General features: G+C 42.5%; 4 protein-coding genes across 5 annotated transcripts; 2 read left to right on the top strand and 2 right to left on the bottom strand.

Moving 5' to 3' along the window:
• Positions 1-2,158: 2,158 nt before the first annotated feature.
• Positions 2,159-7,329, top strand: LOC102710375 (soluble inorganic pyrophosphatase). 2 transcript variants are annotated; one of them, XM_006647697.3, is made up of 9 exons: positions 2,159-2,267; positions 4,809-4,934; positions 5,102-5,130; positions 5,572-5,637; positions 5,966-6,073; positions 6,151-6,216; positions 6,563-6,683; positions 6,807-6,888; positions 6,995-7,329. In XM_006647697.3, the coding sequence occupies exons 2-9, from the start codon at positions 4,811-4,813 to the stop codon at positions 7,035-7,037; spliced, it is 639 nt and encodes a 212-aa protein (XP_006647760.1). In that variant the 5' UTR covers positions 2,159-2,267; positions 4,809-4,810; the 3' UTR covers positions 7,038-7,329. The 2 variants fall into 2 exon arrangements, with proteins under 2 accessions (XP_006647760.1, XP_015689467.1); XM_015833981.2 differs by having other exon boundaries at positions 2,160-2,273.
• A 969-nt stretch (positions 7,330-8,298) lies between these two features.
• LOC102703845 (ornithine carbamoyltransferase, chloroplastic) lies at positions 8,299-11,148 on the bottom strand. The gene is made up of 5 exons (XM_006648904.3): positions 10,876-11,148; positions 9,820-10,154; positions 9,274-9,405; positions 8,906-9,178; positions 8,299-8,738 (listed from the first exon to the last, which is right to left on the bottom strand). The coding sequence occupies exons 1-5, from the start codon at positions 11,078-11,080 to the stop codon at positions 8,556-8,558; spliced, it is 1,128 nt and encodes a 375-aa protein (XP_006648967.2). The 5' UTR covers positions 11,081-11,148; the 3' UTR covers positions 8,299-8,555.
• A 1,418-nt stretch (positions 11,149-12,566) lies between these two features.
• On the top strand, positions 12,567-17,089 carry LOC102710093. Its single transcript, XM_006647696.3, has 4 exons — positions 12,567-12,763; positions 13,252-14,087; positions 15,622-16,050; positions 16,617-17,089. Exons 2-4 carry the CDS (start codon positions 13,319-13,321, stop codon positions 16,778-16,780), a joined length of 1,362 nt encoding a protein of 453 aa, XP_006647759.2. The 5' UTR covers positions 12,567-12,763; positions 13,252-13,318; the 3' UTR covers positions 16,781-17,089.
• A 461-nt stretch (positions 17,090-17,550) lies between these two features.
• On the bottom strand, positions 17,551-20,223 carry LOC102709812 (lipid phosphate phosphatase epsilon 1, chloroplastic-like). Its single transcript, XM_006647695.3, has 4 exons — positions 19,767-20,223; positions 18,893-19,118; positions 18,255-18,328; positions 17,551-18,095 (listed from the first exon to the last, which is right to left on the bottom strand). Exons 1-4 carry the CDS (start codon positions 20,046-20,048, stop codon positions 17,871-17,873), a joined length of 807 nt encoding a protein of 268 aa, XP_006647758.1. The 5' UTR covers positions 20,049-20,223; the 3' UTR covers positions 17,551-17,870.
• Positions 20,224-20,769: the final 546 nt, after the last annotated feature.

Here is a 20,769-nt window from a genome sequence, read left to right as displayed (position 1 = left end):
TTATCCCTCTAAACACTTCTCATTTTATCTATACATCGCTCGTTCTCATTTATTAAGAAGCAAGCAATAAATACTACCGTTATAAGAGATAACAAGCATAATAGAAGTAGCAAATACTGGATAAAAAAGCCTCTCTCTCAGTTATGTGTTGATTATATCATCTCTTCACACTTGTGAAACTAACCTTATTGTCTATTTATACATAGTGAGATGTAAAGCATATACCTAGTTTTGCTTCGTTCCACCTTATTAGTTACTTAATCCATTCCAAAATATAAGTATTTCTAAATTATTTAGCAGAGCTTAAGGTTGAGAAGAAAGGATAATATCCCTCAATAAACTAAAAGAATGGACCAGAGTGAAAGGGCAAGTAGCAATAAAACGAAAATTAATTGATATGATAAGTAATACGGTGAATAGTGTCAAACAATGCTTATATTTTGATATACGACTTTTAATCCCGTGCTTACATTTTAGGGGGTAACCATTTCTATAGCTGAACACAATAACTAAAAAATATGTGAGAATGATTGAAAAGAAGTTATGATCAGGGATGAAAAGAATATATGTGAGAAAATGAATAGAGAATGGATATCATTGGTTGAGATGATAGTTGGGTGGAGAAATAACTTTATTTTGGAAAAAAATATGGCTATAAGAAATAACTTTATTTTGAAACGGAGGGAGTATTAAAGATGCACCAGATATCTTTTTAAAAGACTACTACCTCATTTCCAAAGTAAAAGTTTTTTCTTATTATAGCTTGTCCAAGAATAAGTTTATTTTTAACTAATCATTGTAATAAAGTTTGTCAAAACAATAAATAAATACATTATAAATAAATAAAAACAGGGAATAATTGTATTAAAACTTGATAAAGTGAGAGGATACTGTAGTCTTTTTGCTTTTATTGCTTGAGGAGTAAAAATGAAAGTAAAAAAAATAAATCATCATTAAAAAGTAAACGGAAATGATACTATAGTATCTGTGTTGTGCGCATCATGTGTTGTGCTGATTTCACCTGTGAAATCCTTCCCGACAAGGTCGTCGACTCTTCCTCCGCTTTTCTAGGCGCTGAAGCAGTTGCCGCGGAAGCAGGTGCATGTGGCCACCAAGTTCAGGATACAGCGATGCACCAATGACATGAGCCCCATTTACGACCGATCGAAGTACGTGTGCACCTACTGTGAGGCCAGCCTCTGCCGCCTCGGTGTTGACTACATCTACCTCTATTACAAACACCTCCACCCCCATCGAGGAGCGAATAATTAATTTTTTATTATTCTTATAAATTTTTATAAATGATACTAACATATTTATCACTAGACTCATATGTCACAGATACATGAGGATCCACGTGTCATAAATAGCGGGTAGCAAATATATAAGATACCATTTCTAAAAATGACAAAAAGTAAAATGCCCCATCAAGAAGACGATCTCTACACTTTGCCCCTTTCTTGATTCTTTTTTTTTACTGCCTTTTCTGGTTGGCGCTGAACTAAGAAATCATTTTCTAGAATTTTCATATATCGGGGAGCTCAAGAAATTGTGGAGGAGAGGAAGGTGAAATACATTGAGTTTAAGCAGCTAACTAGCAATGTCGTTGGTGCAGGTTAGGATGGGCTTATTAGTTATTAGTCGTTATCCATAGGTGTATCAGTTGATACTAACGTATTATCAGTTAATACCAATGGTATATCATCTGTAATATTCTGATATTAACTGGTATCAATATGATATCATATAAGATATTATATTGGTACCACAGATAAATCATTTCATTTCGTAATGGTATACAGTAGTAGAGCAGCTAAAAAAAGGAAAGTCTCCCGTATTGGCTGTACACGTGGAGTACACGATACAGTTCGGATGGGACACAGTGGCCGATGTGCCGTGCCACTGTAGCAGCATGGTCCACAGTGGACGAGGTCTACCCTACTCCGTGATCCCGATTCCCACAGGATATGCCCCCCTCGGTTCCTCTCGTGGTCGTGGAATCTGGTTCGCATGGCCCCCACAACACCCCTGCCTCCACTAAAGCGTTATCCCATCACCACCGTCCACTGCCCGATCCGACGGCCTCCAGCGCGGCGGCGCCTGGCCCCAGGCCTCCTCCTCCGCTCCTCGCATCGCTAAAAAGGCCTTCGCCCGAAAGAAGTATCGGTCACCGAGAGAGAGACGGGACGGGACTGGACTGGGAGACGCGACGCGCTTCGCTTCTCTCCCCCGCGCCGGCGCGAGATCTTCCCGATCGACTCGCTCCGGTGAGGGTTCGTTCTCTTCCTCCCCCCGCTTCCCGTAGCAGTAGGAGCAGCGCGGCGTAGTGCCGATGGACGTACTGGGGCTGCTTTGGTTCGTGTGTGGTGGTGGTGGTGGTGGCTGGTTTTCTCCGAAACGGTGATGCGTGCGTGCGTGAGTGTGTGTGTGCGTGTGAGCGGGTGTAAACTCGCCGTGTGTTCTTCCGCGGCGTTGCTTTTGGTTTTTTGGGGGCTGTTCCTTTCTCTGATGAGTCGTAGTGCGGTCGTCATCCGCCGCGGCGAGATCTTCTGATCGACCCGCTGCGGTGAGTTCTCTCTTCATCGCCTCCGGTAGTAGAATCGGTTCGTGTGTGGTGGTGTTTGGTTTTCTCCGAAATGGTGCTGCTGCGTGCGTGAGAGTGAGTGAGTGAGTGTGTATGAGTGGGTGCGTTAAACTCGCCGTGTGTTCTTCCGCTGCGTTGCTTTTGGTCAGATTTTTTTGGGGGAGCTGTTCCTTTCTCTGATGAGTCGTAGTAGTGCGGTCGTTGGAGTCGTCCTCCGCCGCGGCGAGATCTTCTGATCGACCCGCTGCGGTGAGTTCTCCCTCCCTCGCCTCCGTAGTAGGATCGGTTGCTGCGTGCGTGCGATTGCTTGGGTTATCTGTGGTGGCGTCTGGTTTCTCGGAAACGGTCGGTGCTGTTGCTGCTGCTGCTGTGGCCCGTGTGTGGCAGCGTCAGAGCGAGCGGGTTTCTCTTCAACTCGCCGAGTGTTCTTCCGCTTCTTTTGTTCGGATTTTTCCCCCGTTTGTTTCTTACTCTGATGGCTTGTGGTTGTGGTGAAGTCGCGGGAGTCATCCACTCATTCTACTTTGGACTGTTTTTTTCAACATCTTTTCCTGTGCTTTGATGGCGGCGTAGTACGTGATATTATTCTTTTGGGTTTTTTGTTGGCCTCTCTTTTTCTTCTGCACAGGATATTCCCCCATTATTTCTCGCCTTCTCGGCCTTTTTTCCCTCCGTGTTCAACTGTTCATCTACATAACTACATTTCGTTGTCTCGTTGGCCTTGAATTAGATGCTGGTAGGAACGAGGACCGGCTTTTCGGCGAGTTTTACTTTGTTGTTTTGGTCCACTATTTCGATCTGTTTTGCAGAGGAGATTAGTTCTCGTTTCCTGGTGTTTCTTTTCCTCCTTTCTGGGCAATCGTTTTCACGGCTTCACTCCCAATCTGCTCGTCGGTGTGATTGTTTCCCATATGCTTCTGCTTGCCAGCAGCTATTCTTTGTCGCACCTGCACTTGGGGATGATTCCTTTAATTTACAAAACTGTGATGTATGGTTTGTCCAGGACTAGGTTCTTCATCTTGTCTCATCTGGGGTCAGTTAGGACATGATGTCACCTTTCTCAAGTTCTTATTAAATTCATAGTACTAGCTAGCAGCTAGCTCGATCAATATATAATCAGTACAATCCTTCTGACAGACTCTCGTAACTTGCATAGATTATTAGTCTAACAGCACTTTTTGACAGTTGCTTAAATTAGTTTCACTTGCTTAGCGGCCCTTTTCTTAGTGTTGTTTGGAAGTTACTTTGAAGGGCACTTTCCAATCTCCTTTTGTATGTGTCACTTTGAAGTTACATAGACGGGGAACTTCTGTGCATCCTCAGTTCGTTGCATTTTTTTTTTTGGGGTGGGGGGGGGGGGGTGGTGATGGTTTACGATATATTTACAAATGAAAAATAATTTATGTTTTTTATATATGTATTCTTACATATCTAAAAGCCAAGGATGTAAAATAAACTATAATGAAAAATCCAAAATCAACTCCAAATTCAAGGTTGAAAATTCAAATTTTGGGTTAGAAGTAGAAGTAAAAGTAAAAAGATGGGGCCATGGGGGTGTTTGGATATTTCCCCTTTTTGCAACTGTTGTCAGCTTCTGTATAAATTGCTTCTGGATATTTCCCCTTTTTTGCTGGACAAGAAAAACTGAACTGGGTCCTTGAGATAATGCATAATGCAAGTTACATTTCCACTGGATAATTGCATACTTTATCTGCTGGAATGTGCTAGTAGATGATAAGGTATATGCAGTGCTTTATTTGAAACATTAGTAGGTACACTGTATGCAGTACTTTATCTTCATGTGGTGTGTTGAACTGGGTTGGGAAGAATGTATGATGCATTTAATGTGAGGCAAAATGCTGAATGCCTGTTACGTAGTTATTAATCTGCAAGCAATATACACCTTTTCACTAGGGCTATTGTTGATATCTTTTTTAACACCAATGTTTTACCATTCCTATGATGGTTGATCCTTGAAAAGTCAAGCATCGGCATGAAACGTATCTTCCCATAAAAAAGTGATTGGATTGTCCAACGTATTGTTAGATCTAATAAGTGAAGGACGACATTGTCAACTTTCCCTGTAGTTTTCTATAACTTGGTTTGGGTATAACTTTTAAACTTCTTTCTTAACCTGTTTTTACTAAATATCTGTTGCTTGCCAATATCCTTAATTTTAGAGAATACGTCTTGGCTTTTCAATGACATATTTAAATTTATATAGCCATGGCTGGAGATGATGGAAATGCTCGATTGGCATCAAGATACCCCCCTGCTCTTAATGAGCGCATCCTTTCTTCCATGTCCCAAAGACATGTTGCTGCTCATCCATGGCATGATCTGGAGTTAGGTATTGTACACCCACACCCAGGATATTATCACCTTGGAATGTTTCACCTCAGATTATAATTATTTCTGATCAGACTTTTCCTTGCAATATATGCTTGAATTAGTGCTCTGAGTGATTTCTTGTTCTATATTTGGCTTATTGGATGCCTATTGTCCTTTTAAATGCAGGTCCAGAAGCTCCTGCAGTTTTCAACTGTGTAAGTTTACCTTTATAATTACTAAATCCATAAATGTGATTTCTGTTACCATCTTATTGGTTGAATGTCAAAATGGAGCTTTGCCTTCATATTGTTATAGGAACTGAACTGACCCTCTAGCCCTTAGGCATTTGGAATCCTCAACCAAACCTTCTCCAGTTGTATTAAATATATTGTATTTTTGTGGGGCCAAATGCCAAAATCTATTGAAACATGCTGGGACAATGTTGAGCAATGACCATGCATTTCCTATTTCTGGTCCACGTTTGCTTAAACATATGTCAAATTTCTGCACTCTATAATTATATCCACAAATCAAATGTACTCATTCAATGATACTGTGGACCCCTTCTTGTAGTCTGCCTGGACTTTATCAGGATTGTGGGGTATTGCTAAGTTCTATGCCATGAAACTGCATGTTTTCTTTCCTTAAATTTTCAGGTGGTTGAAATTCCTAGGGGCAGCAAGGTTAAGTATGAGTTGGATAAGGCAACTGGTCTAATCAAGGTAAAGCTTAAACTGATGTTACTAACAAATGTATATTTCTTAAATGTGTCAGCTACTTGTTACTTTGGTTTTTACGAGCACTGAGTTGATATCTCCCAATTTGAAATAAACACTGAATTTATATCTTGTGCTCAGAATGTAAAAGAAGGTTAAATGGCAGTACTAATTAGTTCTTTATGGTACAAAAATCATTCTTCTTGATCAGAATGTAAAAATGGCAAACATTAGCAGTACGATGACTAGTGACAGGAGTATGGGAAGGCCTGTAATAAACACCTTAACTTTTCACATTGACAAAAGAGAACTTGAAATTTTACTTGTGTTTCAGGTGGATCGTGTTCTTTACTCATCTGTTGTTTACCCGCACAACTATGGTTTCATTCCACGCACACTCTGTGAGGACGGTGACCCGATGGACGTCCTCGTCCTGATGCAGGTAACTAATGGATGTGTCTGCTTTTAATAGAATATATATAAACTTTCTCTAACAATGCTCTTCTTTTGCTCTGATAGGAACAAGTTGTCCCTGGATGTTTCCTGAGAGCTCGTGCTATTGGGCTCATGCCTATGATTGATCAGGTCAAATCACATCTCCCTGCTTTTCTTTAGAGAGAGGAAATTCCTCCATCCTTCATTAGATATAAGTTGCTTTGTTGAATCAGGTTTCCATGCTTTATTGACAATTAGTTTATGCATGAAATTTCTCTAAGCCAACAAATGAAACAAAAATAGCAGTGCTACTCTTCTTGATCCTTGTGATTTTACTCTGCCAACAAAAGAAAGAAAATCGGTAGTACGTGTTAATGGATGGATGAGATTTCACCTAGTCAGTAACCCAACACAAGAAATAAATAATGATATTCTGTACAAAGTGATTATGATCTGATGGCTGAGTTCTTACTCATGATCATTTAATTTATAACAGGGTGAGAAAGATGACAAGATCATAGCTGTTTGTGCTGATGACCCTGAATACCGCCACTTCAGGGACATCAAGGAAATCCCCCCACACCGCCTTCAAGAGATCCGCCGCTTCTTTGAAGATTGTAAATTCTTGTGCTATATCCATATCTATCTTTTCCAAATGTCATCATAAGATGAATTTGCATCATGTAGTTACTTGAGTGCAGATCCTATAGTCCTATAATGAAACTTTGCTGCGTTGGCAGATAAGAAGAATGAGAACAAAGAAGTTGCTGTCAATGAATTTCTCCCAGCAGAAGATGCCATCAACGCAATCAAGTACTCAATGTGAGTTTTGCTTGTTCATGCTTCAGTAGAAACTGATGTTGCTCGTCCTTAATACTGTCATCTTCACAATCAATCCACGAACTAAACTATATCAATCGTACCACAGGGACCTCTACGGTGCCTACATCATTGAGGGCTTGAGGAAGTGAGCTCCAGCTGATCAATTGCAGAGGCTACATGATTCACTGAACAGTCCATCAATAGTACGACATACGTTAACATACATGGTTTAAAACCAGTACTTCAGGGATATATACCTTCTATTCATGTTAAGACAAGAAGCAGCACCTTTTCTTTCCATGTATGCCATGTCAGATACTCAGGTCCCAAGCACCTGATCCCCTTGCTAAACTATGTGCTGCCAAACCGACAATTTACTGAACGGTTGTCTAATAGAAAACTACTCGTTACATAAATGCTCGTTGCAGTCCCTTTTGACAATTCTGCCTGTGTATTTCACACAAAGGTTCATTGCAACCCTTTTTGACAATTCTGCCTGTGTAACCGTGGTTATTGTAATCTGATGCTGTCTCGTGGTTATGAGAAGACTTTGCACCTAGGAATAAACGGTTAGAAAACTCTCTTCCATTACCATTTCCATACTTTTTTTTGTTCGGAAATGAAAATAGAATGGTAGAGGTGAAAACAAAAATGATATAGGTATTGTCGGAATTCCGGAAACGGAATCACTGGTATGAAAATATATCGATATCGGTCGTTAGACGAAAATACATGTCAAAAATAATGATATATATAAAATTACATGTTAAATATAAATATAGGTATGTGCTTGTGAGACTTGATATGCTAGGGGATTTTGTGGGCTTTTGAAAATCTTTTGATAATTTTTGGAAATTTCTGGTCTAATATGGAATTCTAACAAAATGATCGGAAAAATACATTATTATTTCTGTACCATTTTTATTTCCGTGCCATTTTTATTTCCATTTTCACGAATTTCCATTACCGGCTAAAATGATCGGGAGAAAGTGATAACAAAATGATCGGAAAAATACATTATTATTTCTGTACCATTTTTATTTCCGTGCCATTTTTATTTCCATTTTCACGAATTTCCATTACCGGCTAAAATGATAAAGTGAAAACAACAACTGATATGGTCAATTTTCCGTACCATTTTCAACACCTGCTGGTTGGAGTGTAATGCTGTGTTACGGTAGGCTGTTTAGTAGCCTAAACAGCCTTGCAAGGTGCGTAATTCGTTGCGAGCCTCAGCTATTATCCATGGTTCCAAGTTTGCAACAGCTTCTTTCGATTCTGAGGAAACTCCACTCGCTCGTTTAAGGGAAGGTAAATAGAGGTTCAATCGGTTTGGAGTGTATCTAAAGGCAAGTAGAAACGGGTAAAACTTGGACATGAACAAGGCTAAAGATGAACACAGCTAGGAAATGGACTATAAAGATGCAGCATTTATTCAGGATTACCAACCTGGTACAGTACACGCAGCTACAACGACAAGTACAAAACAGTATGGTTACCAAACAATCCAAAGTATCTGAATATAGTGAGTGGACTGCTCCAAAATCTACCCTCCCGCATCCAGATAACTCTAAAGATTGCATTGCGAAAACCAAAATAATCTCAGTTCTTCAGTAACGCCATTCACATATCAAGATTCATTTAACTGGTAAACGATGATTGTAGGTCTAGGCGCCAAGGACGTGGAGCATGATGGCATTCTGGGCGTGCATTCTATTCTCAGCTTGGGGGAATACGATTGAGTTGGGGGCCTCAATGGCGCCATCTGTTACCTCTATCCCTCTCTCCGCAGGTAAACAGTGCATAAGGAAGGCGTTTGGACCAGCCATCTCCATCATAGCTTCATCCACCTGTAGGAACAAAGAAACAAAAGTATTGAGTTCCAATAATGTATTAGTTGTGGGCTAGACCCCATATGTAGATAATAATGTAGAGTAAAACTGAGATATTCAAAGTGTAAAATGAATTTCTGCAGAAAGAACATCAAAAAAAGGAGCATAAAAGGAGGTATACGAACCGTGAATCCTTGGAACACTTTTTTTCTATATTCAGCTTCTTCCTTTTGGCCCATGCTGGCCCAGACATCTGTATACACGACATCTGCTCCCTTGACTGCTTCCTTGGGATCATCTGTTATTTCAATCTTACTTCCAGCATTCCTGGCTATCTCCACAGTCTCTGCATCTGGCTCAAAGCCCTTAGGACAGGCACATACAAAGTGTAAAGGAAGTACAGCAGCCAATCGAAGCCATGAGTGGACAATATTGTTCCCATCACCAACATAGACAACCTTCATAACAATACAAGTTACAAAGAATTAGTCACAATGTACTAAAGCAAGCATACATGTTTCATTGGTTCCTTAGGGTGCAATGAATGATCTACCTTAGTGTTTTCAATACGACCAATATGTTCGAGCATAGTGAGTGCATCAGCCATTATCTGGCACGGATGGTTATAGTCTGTAAGCCCATTTATGACAGGTACAGGTGCATACTTTGCCAAGTCCAAAATGTCCTGCAAGATCATTTTAATTATTAGGGAGATACGGGAATGCTTGATGACCAATGCATGTGTGCCGAATGAGAATAACCTAGAGAGGTGAAGTAAGCCTGTGGTAAGCATACAAAGAAAGCAAAATAACGTTAAAATTGCATAAACGATCAGTTTCAAAGATACTACACTTTTGCAAAGTTGATACTTCATCACAGCTTTATCTCTCTAATTGTAAAAATTTTCCGAGTCCCATGAATATAATTAACTGTGCTCAAGAACCAAAGTAGTTATTATATTTTTATCTTGACTCTGATCACTAAGCGGTATGGAGCAGGCAGATTTAGCGCGTAGACTAATTCAGTGTCTGTGAACAGGTAGATTGTGCTGGTAAACAGGCAAACAGAAAAGTCATAATCATAGGCCTTATGATCATACTTGGTGAGCAAAAACCCTGGCCATAAGGATGTCATTATATCCAGAAAGCACACGAGCAACATCACGGGTCTCCTCACGCTTGCCCATCTGGATATCATCAGGACCCAAATAGATAGCATGGCCACCAAGCAAGAAGAATCCTGTCTCAAATGAAACACGGGTTCTCATTGATGGCTTGGCAAATATCATTGCCATTGACTTTCCTTTGAAAGGTTGGAAGCTCCTGTCTCCCGACTTTATCATTGCCTTCACCTCAATCGCCCGATTAAGGATTTTCATGATTGTATCCTTGTCAAAATCATCGATATGTAGGAAGTCCTTAGGAACCTGTTTGGCTGCAAGAAAGTACTACATTTAATTAAGGAAGTATACTGCACATGAATCAGTTAAAAAACTTTACTGATGCCCAAAACATTAAAATTGCATATCATAGTTTTGAGCCGATCATATTCTAAATTAAAACAAGATTAAATTGGATGTACATGCGCATGTTCAGAATAAAAGGACGAAAAGCTAACAAACAACTATGTAAACAATAATGAAAAAACGAAAATGTTAACCGAAACAATGTTGTTCAACGTTCATGATGAAAGAAATCCAATTAAGAAAAGTATCACATTGATGAGAAGATCAAGGATTTTGATTTGCATAGTCAAACAGGAATATATGCCCGATTCTTGTTCGATCGCCCAAATATGTAGCGTGATATCTCCAGATGGAATATCGTCACAAAATCATTTCTCATGTAGCTACCATGGTTGCATCCACGTTTTGTATCACCGTCTATTATATTTCAAATCTCTCACAGCGACATAATCCCGAAGTTACCCTGATGAGAACTAAAATATTCGCGTATACTCAATCAATCTTCATGGCAGACAAAAAATCACTTATGGTGATTTCATACTGAAAAAGAAAATCAGTTCAGTTCGATTCGATTCGAGCGACGACCACTCCTCACCAGAACCCTAGCTGTTACTACACGCACGCCAGTAGTTCGCCAACGACTCAACGAGCAATCGAGAATACTTCAGTGAGGCGCGAGGACCCACTAACCATCTTGACCAGCGTCGGACGCGACGGAGGGGCTCGACACCGCGGCGGCAGCGACCCCGCGTCGCGCGGACACGGCGGCGGCGACCGAGACCCGCGCGGCGCGCGGCTGGAGGCGCAGAAGGCCGGATGAGGAGGAGGAGGAGGAGAAGGCGGAGGACGGGGAGGAGGATAGGACGAGCTGCGCGCCGGAGATCGCCGCCGCCATCGCGGGTGAGCGCCGATGAGTCGGGGGGTGGGAGTGGTGGCTGCTGCGGCGATGCGGCGATGAGACGAGGGTGGCGAGCTCAGATGCTGACTCCACCCTCTCGATTTGGGCCGGCGACGAAATGAGCCCATGAGTCACCGAGAAAAAAACGTTACTGGCTATTGGGCCTGCCAAGACTGATGGGCCGGTTGTGTAGTCGAGTCGGCCCATGTAAAGGGATGCAATTTGCAGGGTTGGTCAAAGCGTAAACAAATAGGGGAAGGTCCACGATGCAAACCGACTCTGCAATTCTGTGTACGGTACACGGATTCATCGAAATTTTTACAAACATCGTTTCTTTCACAGAGTCAAAGGTCAATGCATGACATCTCGATCCATGGCTCATCACCGTGGCGAGGACTTCTTACACGAGAAGGCCATATTAGCATATAAACACTTCCCCCTCCTTGAACTTCGTCATCCACAAGGTGAGCCTGACGCTGCGGCTTTGGAGTACGCACTACGACGCAGGTGTGTGCGTAATCAGGATAATGGATAAGCAATTTACAAGCAATTCATCAGGATACATATAGAACGGTAAACTACCAAGGCTGTATAAAACCGAACCGCCCCTGTAATCTGTGTACGGTACACAGAAACATCTACTCGTACCACTCCACAGTTCTACACTGCACTCTCTTTCGCAGAGTCAACAGTCGAATGCACACGAGTTTTTTTTTAAAAAAGTCAATGCACGCAGCACGTATACGAGGACTTGTCGCACAAGAACACCAGATAGCTCCTCTCCTCTTGCAGTCTGGCTCGAATCGGGGTTGGGGCTCTGCTGATTGCGTCGTCGGTGGCGTCACCGCCGCAGCCCCCGGTCCCACCACCCCACCGGACGGAGACACCCGCGACCGCGAACGGACCGTCCAGACTTGCGCACAACGCTTCCGGATAGTAGTATTTTTTTCCCGCACGCGAAAAGAGCGGACACCCTCGCTGCCACGCCGCGTGCCCTGGCGCGCGTCACGTGGTCCACACGCTGTGCGGGCGGGCGCCACCGAGCCAGCCACCCCACACAGCACCCACCCCCAACCCGAACTCCTAACGCACGCGCCGCACGGCACCGAAACGCCTCGGCCGGACACGGACTTGGCCTCGCGCCTTCTTCCCGCGTCCGTGCGGTGGGAGACCGGCTCCGACCCGGCCGCTTCTCCGCCCCGCGCCCTTTCCTCCCTTCCAAGAATAGTGGAGTCCTCGCGGCACCACGGCGCGGAGCCGCCGCCGCCGCTGACACCCCGGGCCCACCCGGAGACGTGACGGGTACTGAAGGGATCGGCGTTGTCTTTTTTTTTTCTTTTCCTTTCGTGTGCTCCAGGCAGTAAATCGCCGAAAATAAATAAATTTAAAAATTCCAGCTCGCTTTCTCTCTCTCCTCTCGGGGCTTCCGTCTTTTTATTGGGGCTTCCGGCTTCCCCACCTCGAGCAGCGCATGGCTGGTTCGTCTCGCGCCGCTTATTTTTTCCGTCCCGCACATAAAATTCGAAACGCAAATACGCGATAGGAAGAGGAGGAGGAGGAGGGAGGCGGCGGCGGCGGCGGTCACGACACGGCGGCTTAGGGTTTCCTCTCGGAGCGACCCGCACAGGTGGAGGCCTGCGTCCGCGCGCGCGCGCGCGCCGCCACGGGGGGAGGTGGCTGGTATGTTTCTGAGCGAATCTATTTTTTCAGCCGCCGGCCGGGTTGGTTGTAGAGGAGGGGGGGAGGGGTTTGATTTCGAGAGGCCGCAGGCTGCGGCGTCTCGCCTCCTGATCTAGAGGAGTTGCAGGGTTCGTTCGCGAGGAATCGTTCTGGGCGGCGGATTTGGTTGGGGTGTTTCTGGTCAGAATTTTTTTTAGACTGTTCGATTCATGAGTCGGCTGGTTCTGGTATTCGTTTGCATTTCTGGAGATTTAGGTGGAGAATTGTCGCGTGTTTAATTTTTTTTTAAAAAAAAATTTAGGTGCTTTTGGGTACCTTACGCTGCATCATTTTCAAAGGATAGGGTGCATACGTGTTCCGCTGGAGATGTTTCCGAATAATTTGGATCGGATTCCTAATCTCCGTGGTCCGTCTCTGTTCCCAACTGGGGTAGGAATTCTATTCGTTCTGACATTTTTTTATTTTTTGTTTTGTCAATTGCGATTCAGGGCGCTGTTGATGCCGGCAAGTCTAAATCTCCGGTGAGCCCCCTCTGATTCCGGCAGCCGCATCACCATGCCGACCATCACACACTACGTGCTGGACCCGTTACTGGAGACCGGGTCGGCCACACAGACCCAGAAGGCTACTCCCAGGCCGCCGCCAGCTCCTCCGCTGCCTCAGGAGAGGCCAATACCTGTGCCGGCGGCTCCTGTCAGGATAGCGCAGACAGTGTCGGTGACGCTGTACGCCGCGCCTGAGAGCTCATCGTTGCCGGATTCGCCTTCCTCATTCCAGGGAAGCTGGTCACCTTACCTCGTCAACCATAAAAGGCGGGGACCCTGCTTGGCGAAGACACTTTCCCAGGGGGATGTTGGTAGTGAGTGTAGCCAGCCAAATCTCCCTGTGACGCTCCCTCTATTGCCAAGAAGAAGTCAATCCTTTGAAGTGCAAGAGCCTGAGCTTGCGTTTCAGCAAGCAAGCAATGGTGCCCTTGAAGGTGATAATGGGGTGGTGGAGAACCTTGAGAGGCAGAATGGAATGCTACAGAAGGGCAAGGGTACTGTTTCAGGCGAAGATGAGCATGATAAGGCTGAATTTGAGTTTCAGCACGGAAATCTTGATGCGTTAGTGAGGCCTGTCAATGTTGTAAGGTCTGCTAATGGTGGAACACCAAGGAATGTCATCAATAATGATGCCTTCTTTGAGCTTCAGGATTCATTGAGCGTGGCTAGTAACTCTGAGGCTGAGGATGCTGGCGGGCATGAGCGGTGGTGGAAACCCAGTTCCCCTTTTGGGACATCTGTTGGCACACCTGGTGCAGAATTCTATGATGCATTTGAAGGTAACAATTGCTGTGTTCTAATCTTAACTCTTACCTTGTGTGGACTCGTTGTTTAGATCATCATAGACTTGTAGTGTACAAGATAATCTACTAACCGATGTAGTAAAATGCTTCATATCAAGTTTCAGCTGTGTCCTCTTGAACTACTACCCTTCCTGCTTATCTAGTCTATAATTGTACTTATGGAAGTAAAAAGAGTATTCATGACTTTATGTGAATTAATCTAAGGATACAAAAATTAATGAATTGCTACTTTGTTGTTCCACAGTGTCGTGGCAGTACATAGTTTATTATTTATTTATTTATTTTTGCATCAGTATGTGACATGTTCCCTGACATTCCAATATGCCTTTCTGCCCTGTTGCACCTCAGCATATGTTGTACTTAGACACTATCTTTTTGGTGTTTGGAAACAACTCTCTTCACATGTCAGTGCATCACCAAATGAAGCCCATCCAATCCTAAAATTTTGGGGTTTTGGGTGAAAAAATGGCTCTACATTTTCACAATTCCACTCTGCTGGGGGAGAGTCCCACTCTCAATCCACCGCGTCTCTTAACATCTATCCTATTGTGGGAGTCCTACTTGTTGGGACAATCAATAGAAAAATTGTCTCCTATTACCTCTGTTTTACAATGTAAAACTTTCTAGCATTGCCATAGATTCATATGGATGCTAACATATCTAGACATACATAGAAACATTATTCATTGATCTATAGATGAATTTAGCCATAGTCAGTCTTACGATATGAAACAGAAGGAGTAACATTTATCCTATCGTGGGAGTCCTGGGACAAACATTTTTTTATTTCTTTTTTGTTGGGAGTTTGGGTGGACCCACCTTTATATTATCGGGAATTATGGAAGTTGATTTTTAGTTATATTATTGGGAATTATGGAAAGGCAAGGAGGAAACTATTCCACATCTAAAAATCTGATTGTAAATCTCAACAGTTGATGATGCTGTTAGTTTTTGGTTAGATAAGCATTTCTCATAGTCATTTTTTTCTCCAAAATATAAGCATTTCTAGGTTGTTTAGCAAATACTAAGTTTAGTCAAAGGATTATCTTTTAGTAGTCACCTCAGTTCTCTTTTCTTTTTTTTGAATTTTGAATGGCTTAGATTCCCTCCCAAGCGCCTAATTGGCAACATGTATATATTTCTGTGCATTGGAATCAGTGCCAAAAAATGCTTATGTTGTGGTACTAACTTTGAATCCTAGAAATACCTATATTTTTAATGCAGGAAGCACCCTTCAGGTGCAATTTACTTTTAAAACTTTATGATTTAAGGTAATTGCTGCTCAAATATGTTTATGTTGTTAATTTGTCTTCTCTTTCTTGTTCTATGATATTTTTCTTTAAGCATTGAACTGTGTGGTAATAGTCTAATTCTTTTACTCCCATGGTTATCTCAAAGATTATTTTTCATGTTTTCGGAAGGAATAATCTTCATGAACATTTTTTGGGTGTTTTTTCCTTAATGACTGTGAAAATGCTTCTATTTCATACTAAATTTGTTTCACTTGCAGAAATATCCAGTGATGGTGCAACTCGATCTTCACAATGCATGGATGATGATCTTCGTGAAATGAGGTTGAGTCTGTTGATGGAAATTGAGAAAAGGAAGCAAGCTGAGGAAGCACTTGAGAACTGGCAAAAGGAGTGGAAGAAGCTGAGTGATCACCTATCACTTATTGCCTTGACACTTCCACCTCCAAGTTTAGCTGAGAACACTGATGATTCAAGCATGGATCCTGGAGCTGAGCTGTGCCAACAAATAACTGTTTCACAACTTGTAGCTGCTGCTATTGCAGGGGGGTTTGCTCGCGCAGAAGTTGAGTCAGATATGGAGACTGCAATCGCAGGAAAGAACTTTGAGATTGCAAGGCTATCAGATAGGGTCCAGTACTATGAAGCTGCAAACAGGGAGATGTCTCAAAGAAACCAAGAGGCTATTGGTACTTATCCTGAACTTAAACATGGTTGCGATTGGTACTTATGTTAAGTGATATGTTATTCGTCAATCAGAATTCTTCTTGTTCTGGCCTTAATCTGATAGATAATGCTTATCGCAGAGATTTCTGGTAAATAATGTGTTGTACTTTAGTGAGTAAATAGCATATGCTGATCTGCAGAAATTATTGATTGAACTGTAGGTACTCCCTCCCATTTTTTTTGTTTAACTAACCGACGTCATATATTGCACATGGAGGGAGTTTCAAGTTTGGCTTGCCTAAATTCAAACTGATATGATATACTCCCTCAGATCCCAAATATAGTTTGTTTTAACCTTAGCACAGAATATTTGAAAAGTTGCTTAGAAGTGTTCTAAAACAGCTTATATTTAGTAAAGAGTTGAGAAATTTATTTAAAACAACTTATATTTGGGGTCATAGAGACTGTTATTGTAGTTCAAATATTTTTCACACACATCCAACTTCTGTATCTGAAACACCTTCTGCTTTATTGCAAATCATTACGCATTGTAAATTGATAATCGAATTACTAATCTATTGTCTTGCAGAGATGTCAAGGCAACAACGAAGCATCCGAAAGAAGAGGCAGAAGTGGTTCTGGGGATCGGTTGGGCTTGCTGTTACCCTTGGCACAGCTGCCATTGCCTGGTCCTACCTACCTTCAGCGCAGCCCCAAGCCAAGACAGACTCTAATAGCACCAACAGCGATTAGAGCTAGATGAAGATGTATCTTCTCCACCTTTCAGAAATCCTAACAAGCTCTAACTATACAATCCTAGAAGAAAGAAAAGAGTGTATAAGTTCTCTTTTGGTGATCGGCTGTGATCACTGTAATCTTCATTGTCGTGTCTTGTAAAATGTCGAATGGGCCTCTTCCTCCAGGACTGGCTCCGTTCCCTCACAGTAAATCCCTCTTTGCATAGTTGGTTGTGCAAAATAATACGAGGAATGTGGATGGGTAGTAATCCATGGTCCATGCAAACTCCAGTGGAGTTGATTTTGAAAACCGCAATTTTGATCTTGATCTCGAATGAGAGGTATTTTTGTGTGGTGCGTTCGCATGCCCGGTTATCTGCACGTGTAAGTGTAATTGCATTCCAAACTTTGGGCATGCCAAACTTTTGCAACGGCTTATAAACCAAAATTTCAATTTTAAAACTTAATTTTAGAATTAATTTTATGGTGCTTTTGAATTTGCTATGGAAACATATATAAGTTCTGTTTATGTATTTTTCAGTTGCAAACAAGCCGTTTCACTATTGGAGCCTAAGATGAAAGGTCTCAAATGTACCATTTCACAGCACTACATTGCTCGTCTTCACGATGACCGACTAAATGTAGCATTTGCCACAAACTATATCAAACCTGGCATTCTGATTCTCTGAAGTAACGCATCCTCATCCAATGAGGATATAGAATGCTCGCTTGTCACTTCTTTTCAGATTAGCGTCGTGGAAGGAACAGACACGACTAGGTCTCAGGTTCATAATCATCTGTGAGGGTCTCCGGTACATCAGTGAGAAGGAAAATGTCGAGGGAAACAAAACAAGGGCATCGTTATCATTGCGTGAAAGAAATCATATCACGTAATTTCAAGACTTTTTTGTGTATTACAAGAATCAGTGCTGTGACTATCCTGCAGCAAAAATGACAAAAACCAACTGAGGTTGCTATCTGTCAGGTATCTTGCGAACTACCTCCCAAATAATTCCAGCATGATCTTCCCACAGATACAGAGCCTTCCATGACCAAGCCTCTGTGTCTCTATCAATCACCTATTGGCTATTGCGGTTGTACATCCGCTATTCATCCTTGAACCAATTGCGAATGACATAGATGACAAAGCCGATGCAAAATGCTGCTGACCCGGCGGTGACCGCAATCCGAACAGGGAGCGAAGAAGCGAATGCCTCCCGCACGGCCAACTGAAAAAACACAAACCACGAAGCACCAAAAGCTGCTCCTACTATGCCACCCACAAGAACCTGGTTCAGTGTATGGAGACGCTGCGACACTCGTAACCACGACTGCACATAAGTAGGATCACGATTAGAATGCACTGAAGAAGCTGAATTGCTTTATTGCAACCAAAGTAAAAGAATTAAAGATGCAAGAATTTGCAAGGTGATAGTTGACCAGTGGAGCTGCTATAATATGAAAATATTCTACTCGGAAAGGGTTCTTACAAGATAACTGCTCAGTGCTAGAGTTGCAACCCCAAGAATAATTGACAGATAAGTTATCCCGAGCCAGTAGAACACTGCAAAATCACCAATAAGATAAGCCACACATTACATTGGCCATTGCACAGGCAAAAAGGTAAGTGATTGTGAATATCAAGGAGGTAGTGAGGTACTGATCTACTTAGCATTCAATGTTTTAAACTGATAGGTTTTCTTTCATAAATTTTTATCTTCTGAAAGAACACGAATACAAAAAAAAAACAGTGTTTCTAAGGAAACATACAGGACTGCATAAAGATGAACATACACAACAACTTAGCTATCTGAAGAGCTTATAAATTTGTAAAAGAACATTACAATTAATATAAATAGAATTTGGCTCAGGTGGATTGAATTCTAAAATTTTAGGGACATGGAATAGTGCTGATAAATTGATAGGAAAACCGTGTTTGCACTACTTTGCTTAATCAATAAGATATAAAAGCCATGTCGCCATGTTACAATATAACACAACTAAAACCCTGCCTAATACTCAAACACTGAAAACAATTAAGATAGTTCTAGCCAGAATTCATGCTATTAATGTCGACAGGTGAGTATACTGACGTACTGTATCATAATTAAACTCTCAAAGTGCTTACATGAAAGAATTAGAAACATGGCAGCATAGAGAAAAGATTGAGCATGGGATGATGGCATTCCAGGATCAGACCGCAAAGCAGGTGAAGGCCTTTCATGATTGAACATCCGTTTAAGAAGTTGAGAAAACAGAGAGTTTAAAACAGAACCACTCATAGCCCACATAATAAGAGCATCATGCTTCCAAAGGGCTGCAGAAGCATAACAGCCAGCGATCAGCCATTTACTCTGAAGCACAATATAACAAGTTTAGTGAGAGGTCCAGTGTGCACAGAGAAAACAAAATTAAGAACAACTTTTCGAGAAGCAGTAAAGTCAATCATTATGGTTAAATACTTAACTTAAAATTCAGTAGGAATCTATAAACAAAATTCTGTCTCCAAACTTAATAGATATAACTATATAAGTACACAACTACATAAATTCAGGAATTAGATACATAAAGATTCTAAATTTAAACGAAACTGATCATCGGTATGAAAAAAAGCCTAGTTCATAATAATTTACTGAGGCTAGGCATCTACGTTAATACCATTAAAGGGATAATTCATTATTTTCCACTCGTCAATAGTCAGCGCACATTCCTTACACAGATAGAATCAGAAATATTGAGTTCTTTTCTTTATGCCTTTGTGTAGGTAAGTAAAGTTACCCAGTCCTTTAAACTTTTCAGCTTGTCATGCAAAAGTTTCAAGTACGAGAGCTCGATTTAATGCCTCAACCATAACAAGTTCATAAATTGAAATACTAATCTTCGTAGCACTGGTTTGCACGGACAGATGCGCATTGGTAACAACTATACCAAGTAGGAGTAGCTCACAAGTCACAAGCCGCAATCAAAGTGATCTTCATACAATCATACCACAAGGTACTGACCGTGCGGTTCAGCCTCGCCTCGACGAGCCCCCACCTAGTCGCGCCTCGACGAGCCCCGCCTCCCCCTCCCAGAATCGCGTCGCTCTCCTCTGTGACGCCGAACTCCCGCGAGGACCCGCTCCCGACCCTGGCCATCTCCGCCATGCACACGCCAAGAGACCGCAGGTTTCTTGGCCTCCTCCGGGGCAGCAAGAACCTGCCGACTCCTAGCTGCCGCTGCGGGAGCCGTCGATTCAGGGGGACGGGCTTCAGCGACGGAGCTGCTGGTGGAGACAAGAGCATGGTTCTTGGGGTGCTGACCGCCGGCGAGGAAGCGCGGGACAAGGGGTGCTAATGGAGACGGAGGAGGAGAGCATCTTTGGGGATTGGAGGAGAGGGGGTCCAGGGTAGGTGCTTGGGCAGCTTGGTTTGGAGTTTTGGATGGACTATGGATGACCGTGTTTGGTTGGTACAGTACATGGACCGGCGTGGTTGGGGGTAGAAGACAGGACAAAACTTTTGGGTATTCTTTGCAATTCTGGAGCTTTGATAACCGCGCCTAGTGCATGTTTAAAGGTTTAGTTTATTATTTACTTTCTCTAATTCGCACGAGCGACCTAATTTATTTTATAAGCGTATGTATATAGAGATAGTCATGTATGTTTTTTATTAATACAATAAAATATTTTTTATTACCCTTCTTCTTTTATCTACCTCATGCAATAAATTTTTTTAAATAAATGCTACAAGTCAACTATAAGTTGTTATCATGTATAAAAAATATTTTTTTCCTTCGTATGATCATATTTGCTCACATGTAAGGGTGGAACGGGACAGGGCAGGGACATGTTTGTCTAGAACGGCCCTGGCCTCGACCCCCGATTCTAGAACCCGAACCCGGCCCCAATAGCTCTTTTGGGGTTGTATTGCGTCCCGGCCCTGACCCCGCCAGGGACCTGACCTCCGATCGGGGCCACCGTCCTTGCTCGTGCTCGTTGTGCCCCTTTGGCACCGCGCCGTCAGC

This window comes from Oryza brachyantha, chromosome 2 (genome assembly GCF_000231095.2).
Source record: "Oryza brachyantha chromosome 2, ObraRS2, whole genome shotgun sequence".
Taxonomy (NCBI): Eukaryota; Viridiplantae; Streptophyta; class Magnoliopsida; order Poales; family Poaceae; genus Oryza; species Oryza brachyantha.
The sequence above is the reverse complement of the archived record's forward strand: the minus strand, read 5'-3'. Positions and strand labels throughout refer to the sequence as shown.